This window comes from Trachypithecus francoisi, unplaced genomic scaffold, assembly GCF_009764315.1.
Source record: "Trachypithecus francoisi isolate TF-2019V2 unplaced genomic scaffold, Tfra_2.0 Lachesis_group2, whole genome shotgun sequence".
Classification (NCBI taxonomy): domain Eukaryota; kingdom Metazoa; phylum Chordata; class Mammalia; order Primates; family Cercopithecidae; genus Trachypithecus; species Trachypithecus francoisi.
The window spans coordinates 16,766,331-16,779,820 of NW_022681465.1; the positions used below are offsets into that span (position 1 = coordinate 16,766,331).

The following is a 13,490-nucleotide window of genomic DNA, read 5'->3' on the forward strand; positions in this document are numbered from 1 at the left end:
TCCCAGCACTTGGGAGACCAGGGCAGGCGGATGGCTTTGAACCCATGAGTTTGAGACCAGCCTGGGCAACATGACAAAACCCCGTCTCTACTAATAATACAAAAAATTAGCCTGGCATGGTGGCACACACCTATAGTCCCAACTACTCGGGAGGCTGAGGTGGGAGGATCACCTGAGCCCAGGAAGTTGAGGCTGCAGTGAGCCAAGATCGTGTCACTGCACTCCAGCCTGGGCAGTGGGAGTGAGACCCTGTCAGTCAATCAATCAAGCCATCTATAGACAGATGAGGAACATCATGGTATGTGCGGCTGAAAGAAGATGACAGAGGCAACAGAGCCATGCCTTGCTGTGAACACTTGCAGGATTCAGACCCAGGATTCTCACAAGCCCACTCCTGCACCTCATGAACTCCAAAGGGACAGCCTGAAAATGTCCAATATTCTGCCGTCTGCAGAGACATGAGATTTCTCTTAAAATCAAATACATAAAAGACTTCCCTCTCCTCATTTAACTTTCCACTTTACAATGAATACTTTTCTGAAGTTGCTGATGCTGGCTGATTAGAAACATTTTACTTTTAAGGCTCCTGACTTCAGGCATTAATTTGATCCCTCAAAGATTATTTTACTACTTTTCTAAGTATTTGAGGTCACTCAGTTTTGAGTGGAGAACGACTACAGGTTATCCCCAAACATGTTTTCAGGCTTAGTATCTAGTTACCCCAGAAAACCAGCTGCCTGTAACTCCTAACAATTTTCTGGAAACATGACTTAGTCTTTAACAAAAATAATAGGCCCTCAACAGTCCAAAGCTTTGGTTCTATAAGGGTGTGGCAGAAAAAGAGGCATGTTGGATTTGAAGACCAGCCCTGTTCCTCTCATTGCTGGGAATGGGGATGGCTAGTATAACCAACACTGGTATAACAGAAGACAAGTGATTCATTTCAGAAAACTGCAGTCTGTCTGCTTTTAATTTAGCTAATTTATCTGCTGGCTACAGCTGGAGCAAGGAATTGAAAGTGATACATTAACCCATAAAAAGACTCAGCCACTTGTTCCAAATTCCCACCATTCTTCCTCCACACATACAATTCCGTTTCCACTGGGCAACTTCCAGGTCCAACTGGCTGGCCATCTTCCAAATGACAGCCACGTGTCTGAGTATAATCACAAAAAGCAAAGCACTCACGGATTAAGTCTTACTTCCCAGTCTCCTAATAATTTAACCCACTAAACTGAATTATCAGGACACCTACTACAGGCTACTGCCACTGCAAGGAACTTGCACAGCGTGGTTCTGTGACCACCAGCATAAACCCCTGAGCAACCCATCGGGCCACAGCCAGGCTTAGCAACCTACTTCGCCGTTCGCACTTCGACGGTGCCCTTGAGCTTCTCCTCGCTGTCGTTTTCAAAGTACATCAGCTTGGACTGGCGGAGGACAAACCAGCGCTTCTTCCAATTTCTCCTGGACAGTGTGGAGGAGCCCCCGCCTTTTTTGTGGAGCCAGCCTTGCTTGAGGGCCTCCTGCTTGGAGCGGAACCACAAGAAGGTTTCATCCTTGAGGACACACCAGCGGCGTTTCCACGAGTTCATCAGGCCACCTGTTCCCCCCAAGATTGGGTAGAGAGGGGTGAAAGCACAGTCAGTCCAATTGGATGACAACAACATGTACAGCAGGGGTTAATGTCTAGCCAAGCTTAGACTCGGCCCCAGCTGCAGCACCGCAGAGACCCCTCAGTGGGGAGAGGTACTGCTAGCTAACGTCTAGGGGCACCACACAGACGTCACACCAGCTGGGCTGGATTACACAAGAATCCCTATATTTAAAGGAGCTCCTGCTCACTTAGCTGAGAAAGCTTTGTAAGGAGCCAACAGAAAAGCAAGTAATGAACTGACACTCTAACCCAGGAATAAGTCAAAAGCCAAGGGTGAGAACCATGTCCCTACGTAAGGATCAGGCTTATCTCCAAATGACCCAGAGAGGGAAAATTATTTTAACATGGTGTCAAAGTTTACCAGTTTCTCTACCCGTTTTTTGGGCCAGGAGCAATGGCTCATGCCTGTAATCCCAGCACTTCGGGAGGCCGAGAAGGGTGAATCACTCGAGGTGAGGAGTTCGAGACCAGCCTGGCCAACTAGGTAAAACCCCATCTCTACTAAAAATACAAAAATTAGCCAGGAGTGGTGGTGCGTGCCTGTAATCCCAGCTACTTGGGAGGCTGAGGCAGGACAACTGCTTGAACCCAGGAGGAGGAGGTTGCAGTGAGCCGAGATTGCGCCACTAGACTCCAGCCTGGGTGACAGAGTGAAACTCCATCCCAAATAATAAACAGAGTTCACCCATTTCCTTCCATATTTGGTCAATGTGTGAACAAGAATTATCAGTGATTCCAGGGTTGACCGATAAAGTCTAACTTACACAGGTAAAGACAATATGGCTTTTCGGAGAAAAACATCTTTTCAAAGAAAAGCATCATCTGAAAATGTTTTACAGGTATAAGACTGAGACTATGAAAAAAGAAAAAGCAAGAGTACAAACTACACTAAGATTTGAACTTAAATATACAGATGTTACTTTTCATAGGATAAAAAAAATCTTTCTATGCTCTTCTGGGAGGATAATTTTGTATTCCAGATTCCCCAACCTGCTCAAGATCAACATCTTACACACATCTGTTATTATAAGATTGTCCACACATTATTTTCTTTTGACCAACCAGTAATGAAATAAGGGACATTTAAACATGGGATATTTAAAGTAAGCATAAACGAAGTGTTTTTCTCTTATGCGTTCAGTGTGTGAAAACCAGACAGTGCACTTGCTTCACTGAACTTTCTGGACTCCTCTCCCTCCTTTTGTCCAAGAGGTCCCTGCTCATTTAGCTGAGACATCTTTGGTAATTGTGCCAAGCTGCAGAGCTGTGTCCTAACATACGGTAAACTTGCCAAGGGCTACCAGAAAGAAATATTATTAGTGTTTTGATTTGTGACTTTAATCTGGGTTTCTCAAAACAAGTCCGGAGGAAAACTGTGTAAAGTTATTCTATGATCTTATTGTTAAATGATAAAGCTTATTCACAGTTGTTTAGAAGATTAAAACACTCATCACAACAGCCCTCACCATTAGTTTATTTAATCTGTCGTTCTGTTATCGATAGCACTCACTCTTGGCCCTCCCTTTGCAATTCCAGGCCGTCTCTTGAAAATTCATCATTTAGATAATCTACTTAATGCTATAATTTCCCAACTGCAAACACCTTTAGTAGGTTATCTGGTTGTGAAAACTCATTTATGCCCATAAAATACAAACTGGTGATTAGATTTTCTTTCTCATTCATTGGTTGCTCTGAAACTTTTTGGCTCTGTTTTAATTAAAAGTTTTATTAAATATTAAATGATGCTGCATTTACACAGTAGCTTTATTAAGAGATGCTGAAAGCTCACCCGCTTAACTTCTTTGACCCTGATTTTAATACTTTGAATGTGTCTTTACTTTTTTCCTACTCTTACTGGTTTTAATCCAGTAACTGTATAATAAATCAATGCTGGCCGGGCGCAGTGGCTCAAGCCTGTAATCCCAGCACTTTGGGAGGCCGAGACGGGCGGATCACGAGGTCAAGAGACCGAGACCATCCTGGCTAACACGGTGAAACCCCGTCTCTACTAAAAAAAGACAAAAAAACTAGCCGGGCGTGGTGGTGGGCACCTGTAGTCCCAGCTGCTTGGGAGGCTGAGGCAGGAGAATGGCATAAACCCAGGAGGCGGAGCTTGCAGTGAGCTGAAATCCGGCCACTGCACTCCAGCCTGGGCGACAGAGCGAGACTCCGTCTCAAAAAATAAATAAAATCAATCAATCAATCAATCAATCAATCAATGCTGCCAGACGTGGTGTCTCACGCCTATAATCCCAGCACTTTGGGAGGCTGAGGTGGGTGGATCACAAGTCTAAGAGTTCAAGACCAGCCTGGCCAACATGGTGAAACCCTGTCTCTACTCAAAATACAAAAATTAGTCAGGCGTGGTGGTGTGCGCCTGTAATCCCAGTTACTCAGGAGGCTGAGCCAGAAGAATAGCTTGAAGCTGGGAGGCGGCGGTTGTGGTGAGCCAAGATCATGCCACTGCACTCCAACTTGGGCAACAGAGCGAGACTCTGTCTAAAAAAAAAAAAATCAATGCCACATATTAAAAATAAGAGGAATATTGAAAAGAATTTTCAAATTAACTTAGGGAATTAAAAACTGAGGAATGGGAATTATATGTTAGTAAAAACAGTTAAGATGATTTCTAACTGAGAAAATCTTAAGATGCTATGATTAAATACTTGTTGGATCATTAGGTTCTGATTTGCGATGACATTTTTTCCTTTGTCAGATGTTCCAGTGCTGGCTACATCACCCTCTCTGTTTTTCATTCCAACAGTCCTACTGAAGTCCACATCAACCAGTGATTCTGGACAACAGAAAAGTCTCCCCTAAATCAAACCTTCTGGGGCTTTCATAAGCACTGTGAGGCTCCAAAGCTGAAGATTGCAGAACTCTGAAAGGCAAATGACTGACAGTCGTCACTAGACCCATGTTTTCTAAAAGGAGCAGGTGAAGCAAAAAAGGAATCCAACAAAGCCGCAAGTGAAGAAAACAGAAAAAAAATATCAAAGACAACAAAAGAAAAAGACATGGAAGAAAAGGTAAAGAAGCTAATAGAGAAGTACAGGAAGAAAGAAGGGAAAACGGAATAAAAGGGTTTTCATGGCTGGGCACAGTGGCTCACTCCGGTAATCCCAGCACTGTGGGAGGCTGAGGTGGGCAGATCACAAGGTCAGGAGTTCGAGACCAGCCTGGCCGACATGGTGAAACCCCGTCTCTACTAAAAATACAAAAATTAGCCGGGCTTTGGTGCATGCCTGTAATCCCAGCTACTCAGGGGGCGGAGGCAGAAGAATCACTTGAACCCATGAGTGCAGTGCCATTGTACTCCAGCCTGGGCAACAGAGCAAGATCCTGTCTTAAAAAAAATGGTTGTCATGGTGGGGAAGACGAAAAAAAGAAAATGTAAACGTAAACGAAGAAAGATAGCAGTAAAAAGGAAAGTGAAGAAAAGGGAGGGAGAAGATAAATTTAAAAATCAAAGATGAGAAAAAGCAGGAAGAGGAGACCTGGGGAGGAAGGTTCTCATATCCCTGCCCATCCCCACGTTTTCGACTCTCTCCCCTCTCCAGTCTAGGTCCATGCAAGAAACAGGACGGTCCCTTCTTTTTAACCATCCACGTAAAACTCCTGCCAAAAACTGGTGATGATTAGGGTTTCTTATTATCCCTGTCACTGAGTTCCAAGTCACAGTCAAGAACAGGAATAAAGCATAAACACAAGGTGCCAATTAAATAATTATCTGGCCAGGCATGGTGGCTCATGCCTACAATTCCTGCACTTTGGGAGGCCAAGCTGGGAGGATTGCTTGAGGTCAAGAGTTGGAGACCAGCCTGGGCAACATAGTGAGATTCCATCTCTATAAAAAATTAGCCTGGCATGATGGTGTGCACCTGTAGTCCTAGCTTCTATGAAGGCTGAGGTGGGAAGATGGCTTGAGCCTGAGTTTGAGGCTGCAGTAAGCCATGACCACACCAGGGCCCTCTAGCTTAGGTAACAGAGCAAGACCCTGTCTTAAATAAATAAATAAATAAATAAATACTAAATAATTTTCCAAAAGGAGTGTGCCTCAAGGCCCCTAGGTGTTAAGGTTCAGCAAAGTATATTCAAAGGTTAATAACAATCAAAGCATACAATGCAAATGCTCATCATGAAGTACGTATGGTGAGCAATTCAAGCGGGCTGTGGCCCTCAGTGAGCTCTTCACTTTCCCCCATGTATAGCACATCCTTCTAGCTCTCTAATATCCCTGGTAGGAGATATTAGAATGAAAACATGCAGTTTATCATTAGAATGGGTCTCCACCAATTCCAGCAGCAGCAGCAGCAGCAACACACACATCAGCCCGGATAAAATAGCACCTCGCTCTCCCGCTAACCCAGACTCCATGGCAGCTGCAGTCATTACCTTTCATGTACAGAAAGCTGTGGAAATATGGCAGAGTGACACAGCTGTACACAGAGTCACGCCGGTACGAAAGCTCATCGTCTGTATCAAACCTGGAGTCAAAGTCCTCTTCACTATCTTCAAACTGGACCGAGAGAGAGAGAAGCCAGTGGTGAGGGAAAAGGCCACAAAGCAAGCCACTAAAACACCCAGCATGTATCATCATTGAAAAAATTTAAAAATACAGCTACTCGAGAGGCTGAGGCAGGAGAATCACTTGAAATCAGGAGGCAGTGACTGCAGTGAGACGAGATCGCGCCACTGCACTCCAGCCTGGGCGACAGAGCGAGACTCCGTCTCAAAAAAAAAAAAAAAAGAAAAAAGAAAGAAGAAAAAAATAACTGACAAGCAACACGCCTGATTTACGGTAGCACACAAATAATTCAGAATTAAAAATATCAACTTTTAAGGTCGAACGGTCAGTTGAATCGATACATGAAAGACAAGATATACTTGAATCCAAAGGCTATCTGCCCTAAAATTAACCATGCTTTTTAAGGCTATAATTTTAATCAAACCATGCAAAACTTAACCCCCTCTGAATTACTATGTTAAATACATTTTCAAATCTTTGAAAGTCAAGAGAACATTCAATGCATGACCAAAATGACAAAATAAAAGTCAACTACAGATAAATCCAGAAACTGGAAAGAGTACATTTGAGCCCTGCAGCTTCTTCCTTTACACTCGCTATAAGAAATAACATCGTGTGGTTTGGATTGTGAAGTCACTGTAAGGAAAGTTTGCCAATTCATCCCCGGCAAGTCTTGTTGCAGTTTAGGGTGTGTCTTATTTCCTAACGCAGCATGGCAAAGCTAAAAAAGTTCCATTCAAATTGTAAAAAAAGGGAAGGAAGAAATAAAATAAAATAAACAGAAGTTCCATTTAAAAAGACAGTTTTCGACCGGGCGTGGTGCCTCACGCCTGTAATCCCAGCACTTTGGGGGTCCGAGGCAGGTGGATCACCTGAAGTCAAGAGTTCAAGATCAGCCTGGCCAATATGGTAAAACCCCATCTCAACTAAAAATACAAAAATTAGTTAGGTGTGCTGGCGGGCACCTGTAATCCCAGCTACTCAGGAGACTGAGACAGGAGAATCGCTTGAACCCAGGAAGAGGGGATTGCAGTGAGCTGAGATTGTGCCAGTGCACTCCAGCCTGGGCAACAGAGCAAGACTCCATCTCAAAAACAACAACAACAACAACAACACAAATAAATAAATAAATAGCCAGTTTTCCCAGGTTTTAGGCCCACAGTTCAGCTCTGGGGCTTTGTGCTAAACCCAAAACAGGCACATCAAAATTCCACTTACAAATGCAATTGGCTTATGGAATAAGAAAAAGGTTTAAGATGATCTCTAAGACCATGACTCTGCAATCTTTTTTTTTTTTTTTTTTTTTTTTTTTTTTTTTTTTTTTGAGACGGAGTCTGGCTCTGTGGCCCAGGCTGGAGTGCAGTGGCCGGATCTCAGCTCACTGCAAGCTCCGCCTCCCGGGTTTACGCCATTCTCCTGCCTCAGCCTCCCGAGTAGCTGGGACTACAGGTGCCCGCCACCTCGCCCGGCTAGTTTGTTGTATTTTTTAGTAGAGACGGGGTTTCACCGTGTTAGCCAGGATGGTCTTGATCTCCTGACCTCGTGATCTGCCCGTCTCGGCCACCCAAAGTGCTGGGATTACAGGCTTGAGCCACCGCGCCCAGCCGACTCTGCAGTCTTTGCACGGATATCCTATGGGTATCTTCATTCAACTTGAGGATGCCACAGGGGTGGGTGTGACTGGCCACCCATTTATTTTTTTATTTTATTATACTTTAAGTTCTAGGGTACATGTGCACAACGTGCAGGTTTGTTACATATCTATACACGTGCCATGTTGGTGTGCTGCACCCATTAACTCATCATTTGCATTAGGTATATCTCCTAATGCTATCCCTTCCCCCTACACCCTCCCCACAATAGGACCCGGTGTGTGATGCTCCCCTTCCTGTGTCCAAGTGATCTCATTGTTCCCGGCCACCCATTTCACTGGAACATGCCAGGTGGGTACTCACCGAGGACTGCGCCCCCTCAGAGCTGAACCGGTAGGCACCCGAGCTGTTGTAGGTCCCCATAGAGCAGCGGTAGTCGGGGGACCACTGGCTGCCATAGGAGTTGGAGAAGGTCACGCTGCTGCCGGAAGTGATGGCACCATCCTCGTAGTCATCCTGGTCGTAGTCGTAGTCGCCGTCTGGGGAGGGGAGGTCCCCGGCGTTCTGGGGCATGCAGTAGGTGGACTCGCCGCTGGAGGAGTTGTGCAGGCTCCCGGAGTCCTGCACTGACGGGGTGAGCAGCACTGTGCTGTCTGCGCTGGGGCTGGTGGGCACCACCGTGTCGTTCATGTATGGGTCCTCCTCTGAAGAGTCGTCGCTGGTCCGGATGCCACTCGTTCGCTGGTCTGAGTGGCCGTGCTCGCTGGGGTTAGGGGAGTCCTTGAAGGCGTCGTCGTCGGCTTCAAAGCCCTCGTCGACCTCCTCCTCTGGGTAGGGCTGGCTGAAGTTGAAGTTGGGCTTTTCCTCGCATGCGCTCTCGGCCAGCTCGCTGGAAAATTCGCTTCCCACAGACAAGGACCGCTCTATATTCCGGACACACTCGTCTATCTCGTCGAAGTTGAGGGACTCGAGGAACTCCTGGGCCGCCCTGCACGCTTCCTCCTCCAGCCTGCGGAGCTCCTGGTCCCGCCGCTGCTGCAGCTTCTGCAGGGAGGCCTCGGTCAGCGACAGCTCCTGCTGCTCCTTCATGCGCTGCAGGTCCTCGATTTCTTTCTCCAGACGGAGGATCTCTTCCACCTGCTTGTTTTCCTTCTGTTTCTCCAGTTCACAGGTCAGTTCAGCTTCCTTCTGGCTCTTCTGCAAGGCTTCGAGTTCTTGCTGCTTCCTCGTTTCTTCTTCCTGAACAGAAGTAGAAGGGAGATTTCAGAAGGCTTCAGTACAGAAGTCCAAGCATGGCTCCCGCTTTGCAACCAGGATGAAATGTGGTCATTACGAGTTGGACTGTGTCCCCATAAAGTCTATAGGTTGAAGTCCTAACCCCCAATACTGCAGAATGTGACTGCATTTGGAGATACCGCTTTTAAAGAGGTGACTAAGTTAAAATGAGGTCACTAGGGTGGGCTCTAATCCAAGCTGACTGGTGTCCTTTTGGGAACAGGAGACTAGGTCACACAGAGCAAAAAGGCTGCGTGAAGACACACTGCAAAGACGGCCACCGGCAAGCCAAGGGGAGGGGCCTGAGAAGAAATCAAACCTAAGGATACCTTGATCTTGCAGTTCCGGCTCCAGAGCTGAGAGAAAATTAGTTTCCACTGTTCAATCCACCGGTCTGTGGTCTTTTGGCTGTGGTAGGCCTAGCAAACTAACACGCTGGTTATACTGATTTAGAGAAATTATACTCTTGTGATGCACACTAAAACCTCAGCCTTCACTATGCTTTACCCAACTGTAACGGGTCAGAAACTGCATCATAAACACATCCTCTCAAATTGGTCTTCCTATTATCTTTCTACTTTAATTCGGTTTTGAATCCTAGAGTCCAAGCGTTAGAAGTGGGAAGGAAGTAGAAACACGAGAGGCTAAGTCGTCACTGCACTCATTACCTGCTGGGCGCGGAGCTCGGCTTCTCTTCGCTGTCTCTCTCTTTCTCTAAAAATAGTAAAGAAAAAGTGAAAATCAACAACAATAACCCTAGAACCACTTTTCAGAGAGATCTACCTTTTTAAAACAGCTTTGCCAAAGACAGAAAGCATGAAAGACAGAACCCCCTTCCTCTGGCCATGGACTTATTCTGTGTATGAATAAAAATATTCACAGAACTGGGTCTTTCATGCTGCCAAGGAATTTTATATTCTAGCCACCAAGAGTTACTGTTTCAAATTGTAGGTTCTGGGGCATCTGCTGGGATTTCTGGCTGCACAGACAGATACCAAGCATAGCACTCAAAATGTATTCTTTTGTTTCATCCCAGCAAGAAAGGTACTGTACCTTTCCTCTTCCTCCCGTTTCTTTTCTTCCTCTTCCTGTTTCTTCTTTTCTTCTTGCTCTCTTTTCTCTGCCAGCAATTGTCTGTAAACTCTACGAGCAATCTGACCTCTGAGTTGCTTCTGGAAAACGATGGCTGCCTTTTTCAGGTGCAAAAATCTCCTCCTCAGAAGGAATGCTCTGTAATTCTTCTGTATTATCACCACACAATAAAGGACCTTTCTGTATTGTTTTCTGAAAATGAAAGAAAACAAGGGAATCAGCATTGAAGTAATGAGGCTTTGAGCTATTCAAATGAGCTCACATGAAGACTACAAGACAAAAGAGGACCCAGTTTCAGAATGATAATCTCATTATGGAAACTGGAGAGAACAAGGAGGCCCCTTTGGTCAAAACAAAACAGAAGAAAAACAAAGAAATACTAACAAACAAAACTAAAGTAAGAAGCCTATCACTATCTTGGCTAAATAAACACATAACCAACCCCTCATGTTGACTTTAAGTAGTTTTGGCAGAAAGTTGGGTAAATAGTTCCCAAAGAAATCTGATATATTCTCCTGTTCATATAAAAAAAAATCATCACAGCAGGACAGCTTTGTACTTCAGAAAATGTAACATGTAACGTTTCACAGGCACAATGGACGGGACTAAAATGCACATGAAGAGAAGTTGCCTCAGGCCAGGTGCAGTGGCTCACGCCTGTAATCCCAGCACTTTGGGAGGCTGAGGCGGGCGGACAGATCACGAAGGTCAAGAGATTGAGATCATCCTGGTCAACATCGTGAAACCCCGTCTCTAAAAATACAAAACTTAGCTGGGCGTGGTGGCACACACCTATAGTCCCAGCTACTTGGGAGGCTGAGGCAGGAGAATCACTTGAACGTGGGAGGCGGAGGTTGCAGTGGGCCGAGATTGTGCCATTATACTCCAGCCTGGTGACAGAGCCAGACTCTGTCTCAAAAAAAAACAACAAAAAAAGAAGTCACCTCATTCCTCAAACAGCTGGAGGATGGGTCTCTGTAGCCAAAATGGTAACACTAAGGTGAACAGCCAAGCTGCTGTGGCTTCAAGACCTGATGCAGAGGAAGTAGGTAAACAAATTAAGTATCAGTAGAAGGCTGGGCACAATGGCTCACACCTGTAATCCCAGCACGTTGTCAGCTGGGAGGATCCCATGAGCCCAGGAGTTTGAGACCCTCCTGGGCAACATGGAGCGACCCATCTCTAAAAAAAAAAAATTTTTTTTTTTTAAATTAGCCAGTCATGGTGGTGTGTGCCTGTAGTCCCAACTACTTGGGAGTCTGAGGTGGGAGAACTGCTTGAGCCCAGGAGGTCAAGGCTGCAATGAGCCATGATCGTGCCACCGCACTCTAGCCTCAGAGACAGAGTGAGACCCTGTCTCAAATAAATAAATAGATCTCAGTAGAGTTCCCTGATGTTACTGTTCTTTCTACCTGAGATGTCAAAAAGTGCAGAGCTCCCTTCCCTACTTGCTGCCCAGGTCAGGATAGCTAGGTTTCAGGAGTGGCTGCTTAGGAGGCCTGACCTGAGGCTCCCCTCAATTCGAAAACCTCAGGCCCCTCCACTGCAACACACTGGGAAGGAAGGACCCCCTCATGGAGCTTACTGCCTTCTCCCCTCAGCGTGGGGTTCCTACCGTGCCAAGAAGCCCAAGACATGGGCCCGAATCACCATGGCCGCATGGCTCACTTCCTCCTCCCTCCGTTTCTCCAGTTTCTGTTCCAAGGATTCTCGAAGAAAGACCTGCTCAGGAGGGAGTCACATGTCAGAAGCAAAGAACGTGGCCAGCAGAAGGAAGGCATTTCTGCGTCTGAGATATCTTCTGGGGTTAAGGCTTTTTTCTCTAAGTTTGCTCCACCACATGGCCATGCTTTCTAGAACAGTGGTTTTTAAAGATTCCACCTGTCATGGGCTAAAACACTTGCAAAATCCAATAAAGATATATTACAAGGAAAAACAAAAATGCTGCATAAAAATACAAGTCCCTTTTATGGTTATTGTTACTAGATTCAACAGGCGTAAGAGGACTACCAAATTGCTATCTAAGCTTCTAAACACTTAACACATCATGGGCCGGGACAAATAGTTCATGGACCAGCATTGGTCACTACACTGAGTCTATGTAATATGATTCAGAGATACAGAAAGCAGAGGAAGGAAAGGAGGAAGGGAGGAAAGCCAGGAAATTTCTAAAACGTTATTTTGCTTTCATGTGGAAATCCTCTCTTTATGCCAGCCATGTGATTACAATCAGAGTATCTTGGCTTCAAAAACTTAAATGCACTCAAAATATTGACGTTAAGAACATAATTCTGAAAACTGAGTTTAAAATGAGAACTGAATTATTTCAGCTACATCTCAGTTTGGCTATCACAAGCACAGCAGACCCGGGACTAAATAAATTGGAGCTGTTTGCTTGCCTATTTCTGAGAATGGACACTTTCATCCTCTGCTTATCAAACACGTGTGTCAGGTAATTGGCACTTTGTATCAGAATTCCTAGTTTTTGAAAAGATATGAAAATATCAGGACCTTCTCTTGATAAAGTAGCTTTTAATTTTGCCATTTCAGATGTAACACATGCATAAGAAATTTTGAATGACTCCCTAAAACAACCAGTATCAAACATTTTCATGTTTGTTAACAGTCCACACAGATGCAGTTTGGTGTCTCCACAATTTTTTACTTTATACTTCCATGAGTCATTCTGGCCTAAACTGGTGCATCATGTTCTCCCAATGGCACATTTTTCCAGGGTCTCTGCTCTGTGTCCTCCGTGACATTTGGGCAAAAAAGCAAATAAAGAGTCCTAGCACCTTGTGACTCACAGCCGTACCTATTCCTGCTCTGGGTAAAACTCCATCACAAATCATTCTCCTAGGAAAGCTCTCCATACAATCCTCTTCTTATAATACGATTAATATGTTCTGTTAGCCGGGCGCAGTGGCTGACCCCAGTAATCCCAGCACTTTGGGAGGCCGAGGCAGGTGGTTCACCTGAGGTCAGGAGTTGGAGACCAGCCTAGTCAACACGGGGAAATCCTGCCTTTACTAAAAATACAAAAACTCAGCCAGGCGTGGTGGCAGGTGCCTGTAATCCCAACTACTTGGGAGGCTGAGGCAGAAGAATAGCTTGAACCTGGGGGGCGGAGGTTGCAGTGAGCCAAGACTGTGCCGCTGCACTCCAGCCTGAGCAACAGAGTGAGACTCTGTCTCAAAAAAAGCGACATATATACATATATACACACACATACATATACACACACACACATACATACTCATATATACACATATACTCATATACACATATATACACATAAAACATACTCATATATATGAGAATATGTGTGTGTATATATATATTCTGT

At 45.2% G+C, this 13,490-nt stretch overlaps 1 protein-coding gene across 1 annotated transcript in view; it reads right to left on the bottom strand.

Moving 5' to 3' along the window:
- MYO10 (myosin X) overlaps window positions 1-13,490 on the bottom strand; it is a 274,244-nt gene that overhangs the window by 27,843 nt on the left and 232,911 nt on the right. Inside the window, exons 22-27 of the mRNA XM_033178828.1 lie at window positions 11,760-11,866; window positions 10,106-10,336; window positions 9,721-9,766; window positions 8,141-9,016; window positions 6,053-6,176; window positions 1,360-1,603 (exon numbers count right to left, since the gene is read on the bottom strand). Coding sequence (XP_033034719.1) covers window positions 1,360-1,603; window positions 6,053-6,176; window positions 8,141-9,016; window positions 9,721-9,766; window positions 10,106-10,336; window positions 11,760-11,866 — 1,628 coding nt within the window. The remainder of the gene's footprint in view (window positions 1-1,359; window positions 1,604-6,052; window positions 6,177-8,140; window positions 9,017-9,720; window positions 9,767-10,105; window positions 10,337-11,759; window positions 11,867-13,490) is intronic.